The following is a 21,229-nucleotide window of genomic DNA, read 5'->3' on the forward strand; positions in this document are numbered from 1 at the left end:
CTGGGACCAGGTGGGTTGGTCCCACCTCCTGGCCAGAAGGATGGTAGGTCTTCTCATGAGAGGGGCCTACGGTGTGTGGCACGTTAACCACAAAAGCCTGACTTGTGTATGTGGTTGACAGCTGGACAAGATCGAGGGCGTGTTCGAGCGGCCAAGTGATGAGGTCATCCGGGAACTGTCACGGGCTCTGCGGCAGGCGCTTGGAGTGTCACTTTTTGGAATTGATATCATCATTAACAACCAGACCGGGCAGCACGCTGTCATTGACGTCAATGCCTTCCCAGGTGAGTAGCAGGGCCGGGTGATCCTGCACTGGTGGTCCCCTGGCTACCTGGTATCTTTGGGAGGGAATGGGAGAACCCCTCCTCGTTATGGAGTCTAGGGCAAGTGCTACCTTCTTGCAGTCTCTTTCCTTGAGATGTGGAGAGCAGTGAAGCCCCAGATGCTTAGCTGTGGGAGATGCCACACCTAAGCACCCCACAGTACTGTATTCTCTTCCCCATTTTTCAAGCCTGCCATCAGCCTTAGCCTGGACTGGTCTAATCAGTCCATCCCATTGACCCTTCTAGGGCTAAAGGGAACTTGGAAAAGACTCAACCCCCTATTGTTCACAGGCAGGGAAACCGAGGCCCCTCCAGTGGAAGCATTCTTCCGAGGTCACACAGCATGTAATGGCAGGGCCAGGCCCTCCTGAGCAAATGCTGCTTCTGCTGTCTTGAGCTGCAAGACTGGGAGCCAGACCCGAGCCATGCCATAGCATTCCCCACTATGGTGTCTACTGCCACAGAGACCCCCATGTGACACCCTGCTCCCTTTCATAGCCTCAAGAAGCTCTGGCTTGGAGCCTCACTCCTCTGAGTGTCCCTCATTCTCCTCTCAGTCAGAGGCCCTGGGGAATGCCGCCAACCGAGCCCTAGTCTAGACACATTGGGCTGGCAGGGAAGCAGGTATAACGTCCACAGCCAGCACTCACAAGCTTATTGTGTGCCCTGGGGGCCCCAAGACCAGTGGTCTGCACATCAGCACTGCAGTTAAGAGGTAAAGAAATCTGCCAGTACTTGGGAGGCTAAGGCAGGAGGATTGCCGTGAGTTTAAAGCCGTCCGGGGCCACATAACAAGAGCCTGTCCCAGAATTCTGGGTGGGGTTGGAGGATCAGGTGAAAGAGTTAAGAGTCTAGCTTTGGATCTCCATGGCCCCAGAGCAGAGCCTTGTATTTCCCAGACCTAGGTATCCCTGCTTCGGGCTAAGTTCTCAGTTCAAAACACTCCCCCACCTCCAGCCTCCTGAGTAGCTGAGAATGTAGTGTTCCTGACTGTTCTTCCTTTTCTTCATGTGGAGGAATGAGTGGCCAGGAAGCCACCTCACCAGGCCCCAAGCATCTTGGATACTCAGAGCTTCTGTCCCCTTAATCCGCCCACGAGTACATGAGCCACTCCGGCGTCACAGTTCACAACAGGACACTAGGGACCCCAGGGAGCCCACCAACTGGTTTTGTCATTCAGGTGACATCTGCCAGGGGCTGTACATCCTGCACAGGAGCTCGCATCACACTTGGGAGGAAGAAGGAAATGGAGGGTGGAGTTGCTGGTGGCTGCTCTTGTCATGTATGGATGCCAGAGAGAGTCCGGCAAAGGGAAGGAACTGACACTGAAGGTGGACCAGCTTGGGCACCAGGAGCGGTGACATGGGACCGGACGGGTCAGAGGGGAGCCTCTGAGGCCTGTGTCCAGTCAGCATGCTCAGACCCAGCCCATTGAGTGTCCCAAGCCCTGGGTGTAGGTGGTAGAGCCTTTGAGGTCAGCTAGAGTGTAGAGTGAGGGGCTTGCGGTGCCAGGAGCATCCGAAAGATGAAGAGAAGATGTGGGGTGATCCAAGAGCACACACAGCCTACTAATGGGTTGAGGGTCACTGAAAAAGCCTTGGGAGGATGGAGGAAGGCAGGAGAACCTCTTGTGTGTTCAGGGGGACAGTCACCAAGAGCCAGTGTAAACCCAGAGTCTTTTGCCAGGGGAGCCAAGAGCTGGGTTGTCCCAATGGAATGGGACACGGGGTTGGGTAAGTGGCTACCAGAGTGATAAGGCTGAGCCCAGCCAAAGCAGGTGAGCCTGATGCTGGCAGATGACCTAAGAGTCCTATTTTCCCAGCCTCAGGGAGAGAGGAGCTGGTGTCTGGGAAATGACTTGGCGCACCATCTGCGGTGTGGAGCCAGCTCTTTGGGCCCAGCAGAGATAGGGGCTCAGTCCTATTGCTACTTGGGAAGCCTGGAAGACACTGGGGCAGGAGGAAGCAATATCAAAGCACCCACTTTTGGAGATCAGGAACCCTGAGAAGCAGAAGCAGCCCATGCTACTAGGCCTGCCATGTTCTGTGGCACAGGAAAACTATTACGATCTCTGCTTGCCCATGAGAGGTGACACTGGGAGCTAAAGACTTATCCATGGTTACAGTCCCCATGGGACTGGGACCCATGAGTCTAGAGCCTTCACACCGACTCCAAGGCCTTTGATGTCTTAGAGCAGACAGTAGGCTTCTCCAGTCTAATGGTTTAGGCCACATTACTTTAGTCCCTGCTTTCACTTCTGTACAAATGGGAGCATCTCTCATACTGCAGACAAATGGGTTTGCATGGTGGTAGGCATGGAGCTGGCACCCTGCCCTGCTAGTTTTCATCTCCCAGGCAGGTAATCACCAACCCGCCTCAGCCTGTTTACCACAGGTCCCCAAGGAGGTGACTCTTACACTCTGGGAAGTTTCCCTTCGCTCTCTGCTCTAGTCTACCTGGTCCCCTGGGCCTCATCTGGGAGCAGAAGCAGAGTGGTTACTAGGGAGCAACCTCCTCGGTTTCTTAGCAACCTGACTGGGTCCTGGTTTTCCTCCCCTCCATGCATCATACCTAGACCCATGACTGTCCTGCCCTTCACCCTCATTCCAGGCCTAGCAGGATGTTGGGTCCTGCAGTGGGACCTCTCAGTACTAGGTATTAAAACCATCGGCAACATCGGAGGATATGTAGGAGCTTTGCAACCTGGGGCCTCAGAGCCTCCAAGTCCCCTGTAATGGGCTGAGGAACATGGGCAGTGAGCCAAGGAGCATGAAGCTCACAGCCCGGTGGTTGGCACTCTGACACCCTGGGAACACCAGCATTGTGGCCTCGCCATCTTCCTGCCATAGTTGGCAGTCCCTCCTCTCCGTGTGCGCACTGGAGACAGTTGTGAAGATGACTAACATTTGCATCTGCAGTGTGCGTGCATGTTGTGTGTGTACACACGTGTGTGTGTGTGTGTGTGTGTGCGCGCGCGCGTGCGTGCGCGCACATGCACTCCGTGACTCCCACTCTTTGATACAGAAAGTGCCTCCCCGAGTCCCAGGAGCCCATTATTTCTTTCTCCTCTCATATTCCCTGGCTAACGCCCAGCACCTTCTGTCTCTCCATCTCCAGGCTATGAGGGTGTGAGCGAATTCTTTACTGACCTCCTGAACCACATTGCCACCGTCCTGCAAGGCCAGAGCACAGGCGGAGCTGCCACGGAGGAAGTGGTCCCGCTGAGGCACAGCAGGCTCCTGGCGGAACAGGCGGGCAGCCTGGCTGGTGAGCGGACGTGCAGTGCCAGCCCTGGCTGCTGCAGCAGCATGAAGGGCCAGGACACACCCTGGAAGACTGAGGCCGAAGCAGGCAACGTCGGCGCCGGTGGCTCGGCCAAGCTGCCGCACCAGAGACTTGGCTGCACCACTGGTGTGTCACCCAGCTTCCAGCAGCACTGTGTGGCCTCCCTGGCCACCAAGGCCTCCTCACAGTAGCCACAGAGCCCAGGACCCAGAGGGGCGGCGCAGAGCGTGGAACACACCCGCTGGGCCAGCAGCTCCAAACGGGAACACTACTAAGAATTCCCGGTGATCTGATGCTTCTCTGTTCTAATTTTATACCTGATTTTCTGATGTTATGATCGGAATGAGGGGGGGAGGGAGACGGAGCAGAACACCGAGTGGTCCAGCCTCAAGGATGCCGCCTGACTCCTGCTGTGCAGATCTCCTCACTGAGTTTACACACGCTTGTGTTCTCAACACTAGGTCCGAATGTGAAGTGGGGTGTGTGCGTGTGTGTGTGTGTGTGTGTGTGTGTGTGTGCGCTCGCGTGTGTGTGTGTGTCTTCGTGGCTGCTGTGGGCCAGGCTTCCAGGCACCCTGGAAGGAGGCCCACGTCTGGCCAGGCTGTTGAAGCTCAGCAGGCGAAAGGACGAATGTTTTTCCATTCCTCCCATCTCCACATCTGCCCACACCCAGACCTCACCGTCCTCTTTTCCCAGATGTGGTCTCCTCCAGAGCTAATCCTTGCCCCTGTACAGCTGACCCTTCTTCTCCAAAGCCAGGGAAGCAGCTGACCCCTTGGGAGCTCTGTACTGGGGGTTTGGGTTGTAGGAAGAGGAAAGAAGCTTCTAGTGGGTGGGGCCAAAGCCCCCCTAGCTATTGCCAGTCTTCACTGGCTACATGGAATACACCAGGCCACTGTGCTCACCACCCTATCTCTGTTGCTCACTGGGACCCAAGAGGGAGGCCACCTGACTAGGAGTCTATCGGGATCCAGGATTTGTGCTGGGACTTTGAACAAATCATTCCACGAGTCTTCAGGCCTCCACCTCCCCATCTCTTTAGGGTGGCTCCTGAGAGAGAAATGAAGAGCTGACCTAGTGTTCTAGCTCACAAGGATGCCTGCTTCTCCGTGCCATTATCTGGGCCCCTCTTTTCAGGTGAGAGGAGGCTGCGATAGAGCTGCTCCTGCACACACACCAGACCCTCCCGGTACAGCAAGGCCAGTGCAGCCCCGCTGTGCTCATACCAAGTCCCTTGCACCAAGTACTAGCAAGCCCCCAAGGGAGCTGCGCCCTTCTCTGTCCTCACAGCAGCTGGCAGACCACCCACTGGCCCAGAGCCCACAGGGAAGGACACCTGTGGAGCCCTGGATGAACAGCCCAGGACCCCCAACGGTGATCTTGTGTCTTAAGATATCAGCTCACTTTGCTAAGAGAACTAGGCCCTTAGTTCCAGGAAGATGGAGGACACTAGAGAAGGCATCCAGAAACCCTGGGAAGGCTCCTAAGTAGGGCCGTGGTGAGGCATCCTTTGGGCAAGGAGGGGTTAGTTGGCTTTCTTGGAAACAGAACCCCAGGACTAACCACGTTTACAGGACCCGAGTGTTGAACCTGATGATGTCTGTATGTCACCTTCCCAGGTCTGCCCCTGAATCCAGGGGGTGGGAAGTGTGGCCAGCTCTCACACTGCTTTGTCTCCAGAATAAACTACTGAGATCAAACTACATTTCATCCGTGGTCCCTGTCATTAAAGAGTAAGGCAGCATTGACTTTTCAGAATGGAATTCCCAGCCTCTGCCTTGTGAACAGGCAGGGTGTAGATAAGCGCCCCGTTCCCTGGAGCTCCTTTCTCGCCAGGGTCACACACGGTAGCAACCAGACTCAGGTATCAAGTAACTGCTGTCTGTCGACGCGGCATTTTCCACAGGTCTCCATGCGGGTATTGAGGGCACTTTTCCAGGAGTAGAAACGTGAGCAGGGACTTGGGGCCACATTCTTGTAGATATGTTAATGATACAGAAATGTGACTTCCGCAAACATGACACCGCAAAACACTAGCTTCTGGTGACTGTCCTCACCAAGGGAGATGAGGGAGGTCTGCTCTGGGTCTAGGTCATTGTTGTCTGGCACGATAGGTAGGCTAGCCTGCAACATTAGACCCACTCAATCATATTATTCAGGGGGCCATCCCCATGAGCCCCGTAAATGGAGGAAAACACTCTGAGCCTCTCTGAGGCTGCTAAGTAGGCTCCACAGCAAGTCAAAAGCCCAGTAGGTTGATTGGGGGCTCTGAAGAGATGGCTCTGTGCTTGAGAATGCTTACTATGCCATCATGATGAGTTTAGAGCATCCGGCACTCTCCTCCAGCTCCAACTCAAGAGTGTGGCAGATAGAGATGGGGACCACTGGGGCTTGCTGGCTTCCAGCCTATCCAAGGAAATATGAGCCCCACACACACACACACATTTTTTTTTTTAGGCCAAAGCAAGAAGCTGAGCAAGTAGTGTCTGTTGGACAGGCGTTCCAAGGGACAAGAGAACACTCGTTCTGACCTGAAGGCTGGCCCCTGTCTAGTCTAGAGCATTTCCACAGGCCTACTATAGAGCCGCTGGATAGCCTTGCTGATGTCCTGGGAGGGGTTGCCTGCCTTTTATATCCCCTATAAATCAGTCATTTAACCAGGGATCCCAACAGCATTCCCCACCCCCGATTGCTGTGGCCCACCACCCCCACCACTCCAGAACCCTCAAGCTGGTCTGCAAGAGCTCACCACATCCAGCATGGGGGAACAGGGTCCATGACCCTCTGTGGTAACTTCTGGGGTTGAGATAGGCCTGCTATGACACCTGCAGCCACCATGGTCATCTGCACTGCCCAGCCAAGTATGACTCAGATGATGGCTCCAAGGCTTCTGCACACACTCATAAAGACCTATGCCTCAACCGCTTTTCTCTGCCAGGCAAAGTGCCAGCATGCTCTGGGAACGGCTCTTTCCAGTGCTCCGTGCGGAGAAGGACTGACTACCATGGCGGCATGGCCCCTCCTGTGTGAGTCCTCGTCCCTCAGCTGTGACTAGGAGATACCTCCCCAGCTGCAGTCTTTGTCAGAAATGGCTGAGTTTTCTCTTGATTCCCGGGTCTAATGGGGTTTGGCATCTTGGGAGAGGCCCCTGCACAACATACAAGGTTCCTGAGGCTCCGACCGCTCACACAGGGCTTATGTAGAGCCGTCCTACCCGAGGAGCTAAGCAGTGTCCACACCTAATCTTTGTGATGGCTCCTCCCTTCCCCCCTTCTCCCCACCCCGTCGTTGTATCTTGGTCAGATCTGTACACCAAATGCACTTCGACCTATGCTATCTACACAGCCATACTCTATTCATTGGCTCCTGCCCAGGCTCTATCTTTGCTTCCTGTGCTGTGACAATGCTTGGGGATGGGATCCTTTGGCGACAAGATGTCCCTGTGTTCTGATGTCGCTTAGTCTTGATGGTGGATGGTTTTGGTCTCTGGTAGTCTAGTGGGAGTTTGTGTCATGTATAATGAGTATAAGCCTGAAGAAAACCATGTCTCGGCAGTGACCTCGTGCAGGGTGTGGCTCCGCCTCAGGTGCAGGCTGCGGTAGCAGCGAGAAGCTAGGCCTCACCTCCTACCTCCATTCTCCCATGTCTTCCCCTGCTGTAGGAGTTTTTGGTCTGTGCTGTCTGACACAGTCAGGCTTTACCACAGAAACCAGTATTCCATATTGGGAAACTGAGGCTCTGGGAGGGCCAGAAAGGTTGGCCAAGTACTCTAGGTATAGTGAATGGGTGGGCAGAGGCAACGTTTGGACCCTTGGGACCAGGCTCTCAAGTACCAGCTGGAGCTCTGGAATTGGCTCTGCCTGGGGTAGCAGCGATGCTCCTGTCCCTGCACATGCCCTTGCTTTCCCTAGCAGGAGACCCTCACACATGCACTGCTGAAGCCACACCCAGTCCCCGTGTGTTCAGCACCACCACCTGGGGGTCCCTCACCAGATGGCTTTTAGCTGAGGTGCACAGGCCGGGACAATGAAGAGGTAACTTTCCAGTCTGAAGCTGGGGGCCGCAGAGCCACCCACAAGCCCAACAATCAGAGGCTGCGTTGACTGTAGGAGGATCTGAATTGCCCCACGAGACAACAGGTTTCCAAAGCCAGGCTTTCATCCCAGGTTTCATGTGCAGGTGTACCAGGCCGCATACAAATGTTCAATGAGTGACGGAATCATTGGCCCTAGTAGCCAGCACCCATGGGTCCAGCACCACATCCCAGCCGGGCACGATTGCAATACCTACAAAAGTCCCATGCCTAAAAGTCTGGTGTGTCAGCTCTACTGTGACTTCAATGCGCCGTTTCATCTTCCCCGCCTCTGTTTCCCTATTCTCAAAACTGTAACTAAGACCTATTATTTTCTAGTAAACTGTCCCATACCTCAGACATCCCATGATCCCATGCCTGTGGTCATGGGCACTGTGGACTTGAGCAGCACAGAAGCCATGGTGGGGAGTCCAGCATTGACTGGTGCCTATGGCCAGTGGAAGACATTATCCTGGGGCCTGTCAACCTCCACCCAGCACCAAGGTAGCTATGGGACAGTGCAGAAACTGCCCAGCTCAGGCATGACTAGAAGATAAGCGAGCAGTGGGTGATAGACACCTCCACCCCCTACGGTGGTGATCATCTCTACACCCCGTTCTGGGCAGTTCAGCACCTCCAACTATAGACGAAACCGAGGGTCAGTGATACAAAGTCACTTGCCCAGTAAATGGTCCAGAAAGGAGTCCCCCAAAACACACACACAGCCCAGCATAGAAACCTACTCTGTCCTTCTACCCAACTCTGAGCGGAACAGGAAAGAAAAAAGTCAAAGGAAAGGAAGGAGCCCAAAGCACGTTTATTCTTTCTTCAATAAATTTTATCTGGAATATCTTGTAGTCGGGAGTTCTTGGCTTTCACCCAAAGCTCAGAAGTTATTGCAGTCGTGCCCCGTGGATAAGGTGGAAGAGAAACTTCTAGAAAGCTGCCTGTGTTCAGAGAAGGAATCTGTGTTGACAGTCAGGGCTGTCCTGCAGAAGTGTCCAGGGCAGAGGCTGAGAACAGAGGGAGTGGGGGACAAGACAGCAACCAGGCCTCTGGCGGCTAGAGGCAGCCTCCCTACTAGGAGCAGCGTTGAAGCCATGGAACCAGGGTCTCAGGGTGCCTTGGAGCCATGGCTGGCACCAGCAGCCAGTGCCTCAGCCCCGCCGCAATGCCTGCAGCTGATGAGCCACCTTCTCCAGCTCTGCCTCGATGGCTGACAGGCTCTCTAGCTCCTGGTCCTAGAAGGGAACACACAGGGTCACATGGGACTGGACCGTGTTGGAATCGCGTAGTCAGCCAGACTGGCCCTGCTGTTTGCTAGCAGCTAGTCTCAGACAAGTGTCTGAGTCCCAGGGGATTCGTCCACAACACAGGCACAATGATGCCACCCAGCAATGCTGGGGTGCTCTGGGGATTATTATACCAAGGCCCTCATGACCTCTTATGCACCCCCATCTATGGGACTCTGGGCCAGTGGAAACCTGTTCCTTCAGGGTACATGGTTCCTTTTAGGATGTTACCTCAGCCTGGATACCAGTGCTGGCTCCCGGGTGCAGCCAGTCTGGCTTGATCTGTCTCCTACAGCCTCTGAAGCTGCTGGGCCAATGGTCATAGCACTGTCACCATGGACCTGCCCAGGGCTGGGCTATGACATTGGGTACTGACCCTTGGATATCCCATGCTCCAGTCAGGACAGTCGGGGAAGCAGGAGACCCCTCCTCTGAGCCCCCAAGTCTGGAATTTACTGCCCTGCCAAGGCAATGTCCACAGGACACTGACAGTGGCTACCCTGGAAATAGGGATTCTAGATCCTTCTATTTTAGAGCAGTCCATGGAGTATGAGCTCTGTGCTGTTGAAGTTTCCTGTCTGTGACACCTGGGGCACCTGCTTCTTCACCACAAGTTCTGTTTGTCCATGAGTAAGAAACCTTTATGGGTGGGTAGTAGGGCTCTTAAAATTGCCTGTCTTGTTCTGGGACCAGGGCTGGGGCCGAAGAACACAGTGTGGTTCATTTCACCCTCCCTCTACCTCCAGGACAGATGCTCTCTGCCAGTGCCCACTCCTAAGAGGGGCCTGTTGCTCCCAGATGTCAATAGAACCTACTCCGGGGCAGATGGGCAGGACCTAAGAAGGTTTCTGGGTGGGCAGAAAAGAGTCTTGAGGTCGGGGCTGTGGGTAGAGCAGGCTCCCGATAGAACCCCAACTCCCTCTGAAGCACTGGCTTAGCCAGGTCCCACCAAGACCTCCTCCAGCTCAAGAGGCCTCCTGCCCGCCAAGAAGCCCAGCTCTCCTGTGCCACATCCTTTGTGTCCCCAAACCGCCCTTGCAGCTGCCCAAGTGGCCTTGCGTAGATCGCAGTTTTGAAGGCCGTGTTGTGGTGATAAGGAGGTGAATTAGAGAGACTCCATATCTCATTTCACAAATGGGGGAACTAATGAGACTCCGAGAGGGCCAGTGACTGCCCAAGGCCACACAGCCAGGACCAGGCGGAACCAAGTCTGCCGGCTCCTCCCTGCCTCCCTATCTGCTCGCCAAGGTCCAGCTGGCCCTGCCCTGCTATGCCATTGTGGGCCATATGTGACTCTGAACCCAGGAGGAGATGCAATTGTGTTGCCTGGGGACCAGGAGGACATGGCCACCAACCAGACCTTCCCTTAGCTTCCCTTCCCAGTTCCCAGGGCTACAGGTGCCCTGTGAGGCCCCAGGCCAGTCCTGCCAAGCTCTCCATCCAAAGCCCCACCCCCATCACTCCCATGTCCAGCTTACAGACCGGCAGAGGCCATGTCCCCATTCCGTGTCCCTCGGGCAGGTCTGAGGCCTCCAGCCCAGGCCATTCCCACTGTCCCCCTGGCCCAGTAGCTCTATCCCAAGCCCTTCTGAGTACCGCTCCAGCTAAGGGAACCGTGTCCTCTCGGTGGGGGAGGGGCTGCTGGTGTGGTTGACTTATACCAACCTCTGCTTTACGGTTGGCGCTGCCTTCCTCCTCCTTCTTTTCCTCAAAGTCGCCTCGGGCCTCCACACTGTCTTCTCTGGAAGATGGCCTCCAGCCGCGGCGTGGCTGAGGCCCGGGGTCCCTGAAGCCATAGGCCCGGGCCCGGAAGGAGAGCTTCATGGAGCGGTCAGGGTCGTCCTCGCCCCTCAGCCGCTTGTCTGCTGTCAGCTCCTTGGCCAGCTGGTCCATCCGGCTCCATCGCTTGTCCTCCCACTCTCTGGACAGCCGCTCCTCTTCCTCCTGCCTGTGCTCCAGCTCCTGGCTCTTCCCAGCTGGGAAGAGACCTTGGGGGTGGCCCGCCATCACGTCTTCCCCGTCTTCCTCCTGCTGAGAGGGCTCCAGCTCCCCCTCGGGTGACAGAGCTTCGGAAGCCCGGGTCTCTCCATCTCCATCCACTGCCCGAGACTCCGACTGGCCTGGAGCAGGGGGTGGCGACAACAGGGAGTGAGTGAGGAAGGGCTGCTTTTACCCCAGACCCCGCCACTCCCCAAGATCCTCTGTGCAGCCACCTCTAAGGCCAAGCTCACCACTGAGCATCTGGCCAGTCCCTCCATAGCAGCCCCACCCGGAGCACAGAGAAATCGTCACTCTGTGCTTTTCAGGACCCTCGAGGAAGTGAGTCTGCAGAGCCCTCACTGACCCTCACCCTGTCTTCTCTGTGTTCTCCGTGCACCTCCCCGCAGCCCCTCCTCCCTCCCAGGTGCAGAAGGGTGATCATTGCTTCATTTGGGAGTCAGACAAACTGGAGCTGGAATCGTAGCTTTGATTACCAATTAGCTGTGTAGCCTTGGGCAAATTATATAAGCTCTCCTAGCCTGATGTTCCCCTGGATGGTGGAGCCATCTTTCAGGGTTGTTATGGAGGTGGCATAAGGCCACCCCTCTCCCAGACACATCAGTTGAGGTCCTGTCACCAGACATACCCTCATCTTTCTGGATCGCCTCATATTCTGGTTGGGAGCTGGATGCTGTGGTGGGGATTTCTTCAGGTTCAGCCTTCCCTCTAACCTCATCTTCTTCCTCTTGCTTGGCTTTTCCGGCTTGCTGCCGGGTGCCCAGGCCTCTCTCGCTGTCCCCTGTGGCCTGGGAGTCCACACCATCCTGGTTGGGGAGGCTGGCCGGCGGCTGGGTGTTGATGGCTGCATCCACCCCAGGGGCCTGACTGTTCCCCATCATAGAGGACTTCTGCCCAGGCTCTGGAACAGCCTGAGGCCTGGGTCCCTCAGTGGTTCCCTCAGAGCCACCCTGTTGCACCTCGTCAGAATTCTCTCTCTTCTCCACAGCTTCCTCAGGGGGAGTTTCTGCTGTGGTATCTGTGAACACAAAAGGCCAGAGTCAAGCTGAGGACCCAGCTGTCTTTAGGGCCTCCTGAGGCTAAATTCGAGTCTGTGATCAGATGTCTTGGCTTCCAGGAAGCCCACCCTAGGAAAAGGGTTGAGGTCACCCTTTCATATTTCTTATTTCATTTTGGAGTTTGATCTGAGGGCAACTGAATTGGGCTTCTTTAATTCTGCTTCTCAAAACAGGACATAATTTTGAAAGCAAGAATAGAACCCCCAAATAAAAATTATAATTTAAAATGTCCTCAGAAGATAGAGCCCTAAACTGTAAACTAGGACAGCCCTGGACTGCTGTGTGATCTGGGCAAATCACTTAACCTCTCTGTGTTTGAGACAATCCCTGCATGTCTTGAGTGCTGTGGGTTTAGCACTTACAAACCTCTACTGAGAGATATTTTCCTGAAGACAGGCTTTTAAGAGTAAAAACCCCTCCTGTTTCTAGAATGACAGCTACTGAACAAAGCGCCACCAGGGCCTACCTGTCACCAGGGCTTCAGGCCGCTCAGTCCACAGAACTCAAAACGAAGGTCAGAAAGGCGGGACAACTGTCATCCGTCGGACTCTGGGCCCACCTTGCTCAGGCCTCCAAATGCCAAGTTCAGGGTCTCTTTGCACTAAAGCCTCCAGCCATGCACACACACACACACACACACACACACACACACACACACACACACACACACACTGCACTATTCCCTTCTTGGCACCACAGTGATCTAGACACTGGTTCCCATGGGAGCAGTATGTGGGAGTCTGTGCAGCATGACAAGCAGCCACCAGGGTGACAGCTGATGTGGGGGTGCCTGACACACCTGTATGTGTGTCCAGAAGATGACCATGGGCCAGCTGCTGGGAACTGGCCTTTCTGTCCACTTTGGATATAAAAATCCCAGTTCTACAGTTTGTCACACTTTCAGGGTAGGTGGCTGGGTGACACTGCTCTTTAGCTTCAGGGCTGACGACCCAGGTCATTTTGTATTTGGAACCCACTCCTCTGGACCCTCCTTCAGCACCTTCAACTAAGGTGGGGTCTGCTCCCAGGACAGGAGCCAGAGACGGGGACTCTGGCTGGGACCATGAGGTTGGCCCAGGGTTACCGCTGCCTCTGGAGCAGGGGACTGGTGTCGGGCTTTGGGTAAGACAGAGCCAGGTTCAAATTCCCAGTTATGGTATGAACCCTGTGGGAGGAGGCCTCTGTTTCCCCCATGTCAAGGGAAGAGAACAGAAGCTGCCTCCTGCTCTGAAGAAACAGCGCCCCCTGGAGACCACTGTTCTTCTTGCAGGCTCCACTCCTCCCCGTTGGCCACACTGACCTCCTTGCTTGGCCTCTGGGCTCTGGCTCTCAAACACTTCCGAGAGCTCATCCTCGAAGCTGCTGTGTGGCTGCTGCTGCTCCTGCTGCTTTGGCTGCTGCTGGGCCCGCTCCTTGGCACCTGGTGGGAGGGGACAGGGAAGGTCCCATGTGGCCAAGCCCTGACAAGTCTGTCTGACACCGTAGGCCTACCTCACCACTATGAACAGTTTGTGTTCTCCGACAGAAGCTGAGGACACAGGTGAGCCCATCAGGCCACACCACCCCTCCGACTCAGTGGGAAAGGAGAGAAAGCTCTTCTTGTACCATTGAGAGCAATAAGGGCACAAACGGAAGAGAAGGTTCCCCAAGGCCCCAGGAGCACTGAGAAACCTTCAGAACCTCTTTAATTAAGAGCCCCACTGTTCTGTAACCCCCAAGTTTGGCACCCAGAGAGTGTAGGTACTGTGCCTACCTTTGAGCCCGGGGCTGTACCTACCCCATGGCCCAGAGTCCTTTTGCCTACATAGCCCCTGCTGCTGCTGGTGCCACCCTGAGTCTCCTGTAGCTGTGTCTGCATCAGGACACAGCTCTAGCTTCAGGGTCAATGCAGGTAGGAAGTTTGCCCAACTCAACCCCAGTGGGTCCCAGGCCTCTCCTGGCCATGCCCGTGGCACTGTGACCTTGGACAACGTGGATTCCCCAAGGTTCAGGTGCTCATTTATAAACAGACTCATGGTAGATGTTCAGGCCGAGGTCTCCGTGCAAGAGTATTATCCAGAACCCAAGCGGGGATGGAATGATGACCACGATGGCTGAAGATACACCCAGTGCCCTCGAAATGGCAAACAACCCCATATGTACCAGATGCTCGTTATTATTAGATATGTGTAGAGTGGGGCACATTTCTCTGTAACCGTCTCTATTGGACCACTTAATTATTTAAATGGAATATCCATCCAATGTTTAATTTTAAAATTATAATTAAAATATCTAATGGTTTGTTAAAAAGCACCACCCTGGAGACCTGGACTGCCTGAGCTGCAGCCCCGCTCCAACCCTGGCTACCCTTGAGGAAAGAGACCACGCTTCACATGTAGGGCAGTGTCTTGTGCATGCACCTGGCATGGTGGGTGTGGTGGCACATGCTTGCAATCCCAGCTCCAAAGGCTGAGGAAGGACTACACGTCCAAGGGCAGTGTGAGCTACACAAAGAGACCCTGTTTCAAAACAAAAACAAAGAGGGGACAAAAATGATAATAACTACCGCAGCACCAGCCACCATCCCCTGCATGCCAGGCGTGGATTCCCGGGCTGGGGCTGTTCAGTTGGTGGAGGGTTTCCTTAGCATGCATGAAGCCCTAGGTTACATCTACAGCTCCCATAAAACAGTGTGGGAGCCCACGCCTGGAACCCTAGCACTCGGAAGGGGGAGGGGATGGGAGGATGTGAAGTCCAAGAACATTCTCGGTTACACAGTGAGTTTCAAGTCAGCCTGGACTACGTGAGATCCTGTCTCAGAAAAGCAAAACATGGGAGGTTGATGTTTATTGCCAAGACAGACCAGCAAGTGAGAGAAAAGGACCAAGCTACCTCAGGGAAGGGGGATTGCTAGGGTTATTTCGTTGTGGTGGTGGTTACTGTTGTTTGTTTGTTTGTTTGTTTTTGAGACAGGATTTCTCTGTGTGGTCAGTTCTGACTGTCCTGGACCAGGCTGGCTTCAAACTCACAGAGATCTGCCTGCCCCTGCCTCCTGAGTACTGGGATTAGAAAGCATGAGCCACCCCTAGGGTTAATTTTTGTTCATTTTTTCACCCAAATCTCTCTCCATTTTCACTCACAGCTCGCACTGCGCTAAAGGCCTTAGAGTGGCTTTGGTTTGAGTTAGGCCAAGGTGACAGATTCATGCATGAGACACTGAGGTCCTACCTCACAAGCTTGGCTACTTTCCTGAGGAGGCAGCCAGGGCAGAAGCAGAGCTGGAACCCAGGCCCTCCATGTCTCCAGGGAGGTGCTTTACCCTCCCTCAAACCATGAAGAAGCTGGGGGTGGTGATGTGACAAGAGCGTAACTCTCCTTGGTGGCCCATTGACCAGCTTGCATACCCTCAGTGCTGTGAGACCTCAGCCTCAAACCTCCATCTGAAAGGCGCCTGGATTTTCTTAGTCTCTTGGGAAAAGTCACCTCCCAGTCCAAGACACGCTGTAAGTCTGGTCTGTGTGTAGGGACAAGCGAGACGTTGCCTCCCGTCATCCATGGAGTCAAGAGTCCATGAAGCAAGAACCTTCTCTGTGTGTGTTCACTTCTGGGTCTGCAGAGAGGAATCCTATGGCCTCTCTGAGGACTGCACTCCCAGAGGCTGAGGAGTGTCCCCAGAATGGTTTATGGTCTTAACAAGGTCTATTCACTGTGTGACCTTGGGAAAATCACTCAGCCTCTCTGAGCAGTCTTGACAATGGAGCGAAGTGGCATGACGGACCGCACCTTTCTGCTCTGAAACAGCACCTGGGTATGCTCAGCCTCCACCTGGTTCTCTCCTGCTCTGTTGCTGGCCCCCCCACCCCATAACTGTGTGCGGTGCTGAAATACCTTGGAGTGCCAGGTCTTGGAGTTCCTTCAGCAAATTCTGGTGTCGCAGGATGGAGAGTACCCTCTCATCTGCAGGGAGAGAGCACAGTTACAGGTGGCTTCCATGGGACAGCCCCGGGAGAGGTTAGTGTGGACATTTTCAGCTGAGCTCAGGCATTTATTCTGGAAACAGCACTGGAAGGCAGTGGCAAGCCTGTGTCTTGGTAGAACACTTTGGAAATTCCTCATTTCCAAGATGCCAATCACCTCCCCACTGCAGTAGAAAGGTCAACTGCTGACTCTGTGCCCAGCCCCCAAGGAGGGGGCTGTGGGCCTCAGGCTCAGTGAGTGTGTAGATACTTCCCGGCTCCACGCAGCCAGCCCTGTCTGTTCCTCCTGACATCCTTCCTCATCCTACCTGTCCATCACCAGTGCTGTCATGTGCTGGACTGTCGGCATGGAAAGATGTGGTCCTTCACACACCCTCTTAACACCCTCTGATTGGTCCCAGATCCAGAGAATGGCTACTGATGTCAGCTGGGAATGCAACACACTGAACCCTGGCCCACAGGGTACCCAGTCTGCAGCCTGCTGTTCCAGTCCCTTCATTCTGCCAGGCTTCTGGTTAACTGCCATATGACCCCTCTGAGAGTCTACATGCCTCAGGATCAATCCCAGGAGCTGTCACCGCTTCATGTGTGCGCCCCGGATTCCAGCACAGATCGGGGCACTGGGGCAATGACTTCTGGATGAGACGCCGAGAGCCACCACCCACCCGCATCCTAGCCTCCCAGTCCCTCCAGCCTCTGGCTCCTACCTCCTTGGAGGGTCTCCAGACACTCGGGGCTGACAGGCATGGGGCTAGGTTTGGACAGCGAGTCAGAGATGACCTCCACGACACACTTCATCACCTGGGAGACAGCAAGGCAGGCAGTGGCTGCTATGAACATGGAACTCAGCCCCCAAGGTGCCAGGGCAACTTTCCCAGGAGGGTAGAAGAGCATTTATGTTGTCTGCAAGAAGCCTGGGGCCAACCTCTGCTTCCTTAACTAGAGCCATAGAAACAGAACTCTCTCTCTCTCTCTCTCTCTCTCTCTCTCTCTCTCTCTCTCTCTCTCTCTCTCTCTCTCTCTCTCTCTTTCTCTCTCTCTCACACACACACAGACACACACTATAGGTCAAACCAATCACATGGGCATACCAGCATGTGCCTCAAGGGGACCACTGCCGAAGGAGGGGTGGGAGTGTGTGTTTGTCATTTTCTTACTCTTTGGGTAGTTCTCTAAGGATGGTTCTGACTCTGAGACCTAAGAGGACCTCTTGGGATCCAGCAGATTCGAAAGGATCAGCTCAGACAAGATGTCCTCCAGACTGTCCAGTCAAGAACACAAACCCATCTGGGCTTGAACTTGCCAGAAATAAGGCCACCTCCCATTCTGAACCACATCCGGGGGGCTCCACATTGTTCCATGAGAAGCACCCCCGACTGGATGTGAGATACATCTCAACGCTCATTGCAGACCACGACACATCTCTGAGTGTTTTGTCTAGTCCAGTGAGGTGCAGTCGGTAGGGAAGCACCTGGCTGGTAGCTGGTCTTTGAAGACAGTGTTCGTTTGTGGTGTGCTAGCTGTGCGATCTTGAGCAAGTGACTTAGACTCTCTGAGCCTTGGTTTCCTCATACATAAAACAGGGATGAGAATCCCCACCCAGTGGAAAACACTTCAGTCAGTGTGAAGTGCCACACGCTCAGGGAGGGAGTCACAGCATCGGATGGATCTCTTTCCACAGCCTGCAGCTGGGTGGAGGGGCAGGAGGTGCTAGACATGCATCAGGCAATGCTGGCAGGGAGGCGGAGGAGGCTGTGTTTATGGGATGTGGAGAAATCCAACCCCTGGCTCCAAGAGAGCAAGCTGGCAAAGTCTGTCAGGGCCTGTAGTCATAACAACCTCTGAGGGAACATGCATGTCATCCCCAGCGACTGGCACCTCTGACCCCAGCTATGATGGTGGGAGCAGATCTGGCCAGCAGCTCCTAGAAGCATGTGTCCTTTCTCCCCAACACCAGACTTTGCATGGAGAGTACCAGCAGTCACCAGCCTTTGAGGGCAGACGCCAGGAGACAGGAGTTGGGTGGGGGTCTCAAGAACACTGGAAAGCAGCTGGGTGGGGTGGCACACGCCTTTAATCCCAGCACCCAGGAGGCAGAGGCAGACAGATCTCTGTGAGTTTGAGACCAGCCTGGTCTACAAGAGCTAGTTCCAGGACAGCCTCCAAAGCCACAGAGAAACCCTGCTTCGAACCCCCCCCCAAATACTGGAAAGCTGGGCATTGTGATGCATATCTTTGATCCCAGTCCTCGGGAAACAGAGGCAAGTGGCTCTCTCTCAGTTTGAGGACAGCCTGGTCTACATAATGAGTTCCAGGACAGTCAGGGCTACATAGAGAGACCCTGTCAAAAGGAAGGAAGGAAGGAAGGAAGGAAGGAAGGAAGGAAGAAAGAAGGAAGAACAAAGAATGATGGGGAGATAGAGAAAGGAAGTCTCTAGGAAATTCACCAAGGACCTTCTAGGTGCCTGTGGCGTCACCCATGAATCCTAATCTTTCTTCATAAAGGATAAAGAGACACTTAGAGAAGTTGGATTTTCCAAGGTTGCACAGCTAGAATGAGTGGTGAAAAGTTAAATGCTAGCCTGTATGCAGCTGACAACACATAAATAAGAAAATACAATTGAACAAATGCATGCTGAGCTCTTTGATGCCTTTGGTTTTTAACTGTGTCCTCTCACAGAAGACAGCCCTCAGAATAGGGAGAACAGAACTCTCTGGTGGAGGCATCCAGATCCTGGGGGAACAGCCCTGGTTCTGATGGGAACAGAGTCCGAGGATTTGGTATGGCTTGTTTCTCACTGGTAGCCCTGGGCAGAGGCGGGAGGCAGAGGCGGGAGCGGGGAGACAGAGTGGGAAGGCTAAGGGGAGTTTCAAGGGGAGGGCAGAGCCAGGCAGGTCTGTGGACACCTAGGACAGGAGAAGCTATGGTCTTGGCTCAGACTAGTGTCTCTGGTTCTAGGTCCCAGCAGGTGAGACATGGGCCCCTAGGGAAGTCACTGCAGCTGGACAGCAGGGGAAGAAAGAGATCTTTGATGTCTTCTTGTATAAGCTGTCCCCAGCTCAGCTGCTGCAGTGCCGGCTTTGGCTCTACGCCAGACTCGCTCCTGCAGCTGCCCAAGAACCGGCCAGGAGGTGCCCATAGGGCATCCTTCCTCTCCCAAGGTACCCCAACATTCCTTCTTACCTTAGTGTCCCCTTTTGTCATGGGGCTGTTCACAGGGAGGGCAAAGACTGGGAAAAGGGAGACAGAGAGACAGAGAGTTAGAGAGACTGCTCACTGGGGTTATTTCTCTGCACCCGGGAAAGCCTGGTTCTTCCCTCCGGGGGTGGGGACACTCACTCTCCCAATGTTCTCCCTCAAATTGATCCCCATCCCAAACCCAAATAAATCCCCAGCACTGATTCCTGCTTCTCCTCCCTGCTGCCCCAGGGGGTGGCCCTCAGAGGCTGCACTGAAGAGCCTCAACCATTCGCCACGGGAGGAGGGTGCTTACAGAGCTGAAATCAAGTACAGTGTGAACAAGACCAGCCGCGTAGTGGGACTGGGGTAGGGGAGAAACCCCAAAGGTGGTGGCAAAGAGGTGGGGTGAGGGAAGAGATCAAGGGGAGAGGAGTTGGGGAACTAGCAGGAGTCCCCATCTCCCCCAGTGACCTTGGTCGGTGCAGAGCCTGGAGCCGGTGGGTGATGCGTTGCGGGGATGGGGGGAGCTGCCCCGTGAGGTCAGGCTCCACAGTCCCTCCGGGTGTGGTGAGAGACGCTAACCAGAGACCTGGATGCTGTCCGTGGTGCTGAATCCTCGGGCGCCGAAAGGGACCTGGGGCAGGAGAGGGGACCCGCTGCCGAGCCCAAAGCCGCTTACCTTGCCCAGCGCACAGCAGAAGCGCCAGAACCGCAGCGGAGCGCATGGCGAGCTGGGTGGTGCGCGAAGGGTGGACGAACTGCGGCAGGAGGATGGCAGGATTGGGTGTATGGTGTGTCCTCTCGAGCTCTTTCCCCAGGAGGATCACTGGTAGCGGCGGTGGGGGAGGCGGCGGTGGCAGCAGCAGTAGCAGCAGCAACGCTATGCCCTCTTTTATATATACACACACACACTCTCTCTCTCTCACACACACATACACGCACACGCACAAGCACACACCCAGGAAATTACATCATAGGACCGCCCCCTGCGCCCTTTCTCCACCTTCGGTCCCGCCCCACCTCCACCCTCACCTCAGGCTTCCTCCACCCTGCTCCTAGCTGGGTAAAGAGCACCCAGCTTCAGAAGAGGACCCACCTGAGCCTCCCTCCACCTGCCGATTGCTGTGTGTCCATGGTGTGCCACTCCCGGCTCTGAACCTCACGTTCCTCCCCTATTCACTCCAGGCTGCTGAGTTTTCCTCTACTTAGGTGCTTTTGATTCACTGGCTGAAGGCACGCTCACTTTCAGAACTCCCCGAAATATCCAGGGGGTCCCACTAAAGCCCCCTGACCCCTGCCTGAGTGAGGCCTCTTTTTGCAGCAAACCAGTTTTGTGTCTCACATTCTGTCACTGTGTGTATTTATTTGTTATTTGATAGTGGTTAGTGCTCACTGCTTTCATAGTGCTGAAAGCCCCTTCACTCACAGCCAGAGACTTCACACAGACTCAGAGGAACCGAGAGAGAGAGGCTTATAACACATGGAAGAACATTCTAGGGAGAACGGACAACTCGTGCAAAGGCCCAGGGGCCGCCATATACCCAGAAGGCATGAGTTAGAGGAGAAAATGAAGCTAATGTGAGTAGGAGGGAGAGAGCCCAGCGTTTGGTGGCAGAGGGAGACAGTGTTGAGCAAGGGTCATGGGACCTCTGTGTGGACTTTGGCTTTCAGTCTGAGGGAGAGGAAGTCATCAGGACAGTGAGTGGCAGCAGAAGGCACCATGGGCTGTGTTATTACATCGGATGTAGCCAGTTTCTGCTGTCCCGACACCTTCTACCCTCATCCTGCCAGCTGCCCTTGGTAGCCAATGAAGCCCCTTGAGTAGCATCCGATGCTAGGTGATGCTGGGCCTCTCTCTGACTGTGGCTCGGGGTGTCTTCATGCTGACAGGCTCTGTCAGAGGTCCTGAGAGAAACAACCCTGTCAATACCCCCAGGGAATGTGGCAGATGCTTATCTGGCAGTAGGCTCTGGCAGTAGGCAGAATCAACACACGCCGGCCCCCGCTTACAAAATCATATTTTCCAAACACGCAGTCCCCCCAAGCCCCTTATCAGGGCTCTGG

General features: G+C 54.7%; 2 protein-coding genes across 3 annotated transcripts in view; one reads left to right on the forward strand and one right to left on the reverse strand.

Annotated features, from left to right (window-relative positions):
- Positions 1–5,313, forward strand: part of Itpk1 (inositol-tetrakisphosphate 1-kinase) — a 134,246-nt gene extending 128,933 nt beyond the window's left edge. For both annotated transcript variants that reach the window (XM_013112223.3, XM_005068385.4), the window contains 2 exons: positions 122–284; positions 3,441–5,313. In XM_013112223.3, the coding sequence (XP_012967677.1) occupies positions 122–284; positions 3,441–3,799 (522 nt within the window). In that variant the 3' untranslated portion in view covers positions 3,800–5,313. The remainder of the gene's footprint in view (positions 1–121; positions 285–3,440) is intronic.
- Positions 5,314–8,478: 3,165 nt separating this feature from the next.
- Positions 8,479–20,081, reverse strand: Chga (chromogranin A). The gene is made up of 8 exons (XM_005068386.4): positions 19,845–20,081; positions 19,169–19,215; positions 16,692–16,785; positions 15,896–15,964; positions 13,329–13,448; positions 11,599–11,988; positions 10,638–11,092; positions 8,479–8,921 (listed from the first exon to the last, which is right to left on the reverse strand). The coding sequence occupies exons 1-8, from the start codon at positions 19,888–19,890 to the stop codon at positions 8,838–8,840; spliced, it is 1,305 nt and encodes a 434-aa protein (XP_005068443.1). The 5' UTR covers positions 19,891–20,081; the 3' UTR covers positions 8,479–8,837.
- Positions 20,082–21,229: the final 1,148 nt, after the last annotated feature.

The sequence above is a fragment of the Mesocricetus auratus genome, unplaced genomic scaffold, assembly GCF_017639785.1.
Source record: "Mesocricetus auratus isolate SY011 unplaced genomic scaffold, BCM_Maur_2.0 Super-Scaffold_15014, whole genome shotgun sequence".
NCBI classification, from domain to species: domain Eukaryota; kingdom Metazoa; phylum Chordata; class Mammalia; order Rodentia; family Cricetidae; genus Mesocricetus; species Mesocricetus auratus.

What these genes read in the sequence shown, in the direction of transcription:
- Chga (XM_005068386.4), bottom strand. Translation starts at nt 19,890, where the DNA reads ATGCGCTCCGCTGCGGTTCTGGCGCTTCTGCTGTGCGCTGGGCAAG. An exon ending in CCAAGACCTGGCACTCCAAG is followed by an intron (nt 13,449 to 15,895) that starts GTATTTCAGCAC and finishes CCCTCCCACCAG; the next exon opens with GTGCCAAGGAGCGGGCCCAG. An exon ending in GGCGATCCAGAAAGATGAGG is followed by an intron (nt 11,093 to 11,598) that starts GTATGTCTGGTG and finishes CCCCTGCTCCAG; the next exon opens with GCCAGTCGGAGTCTCGGGCA.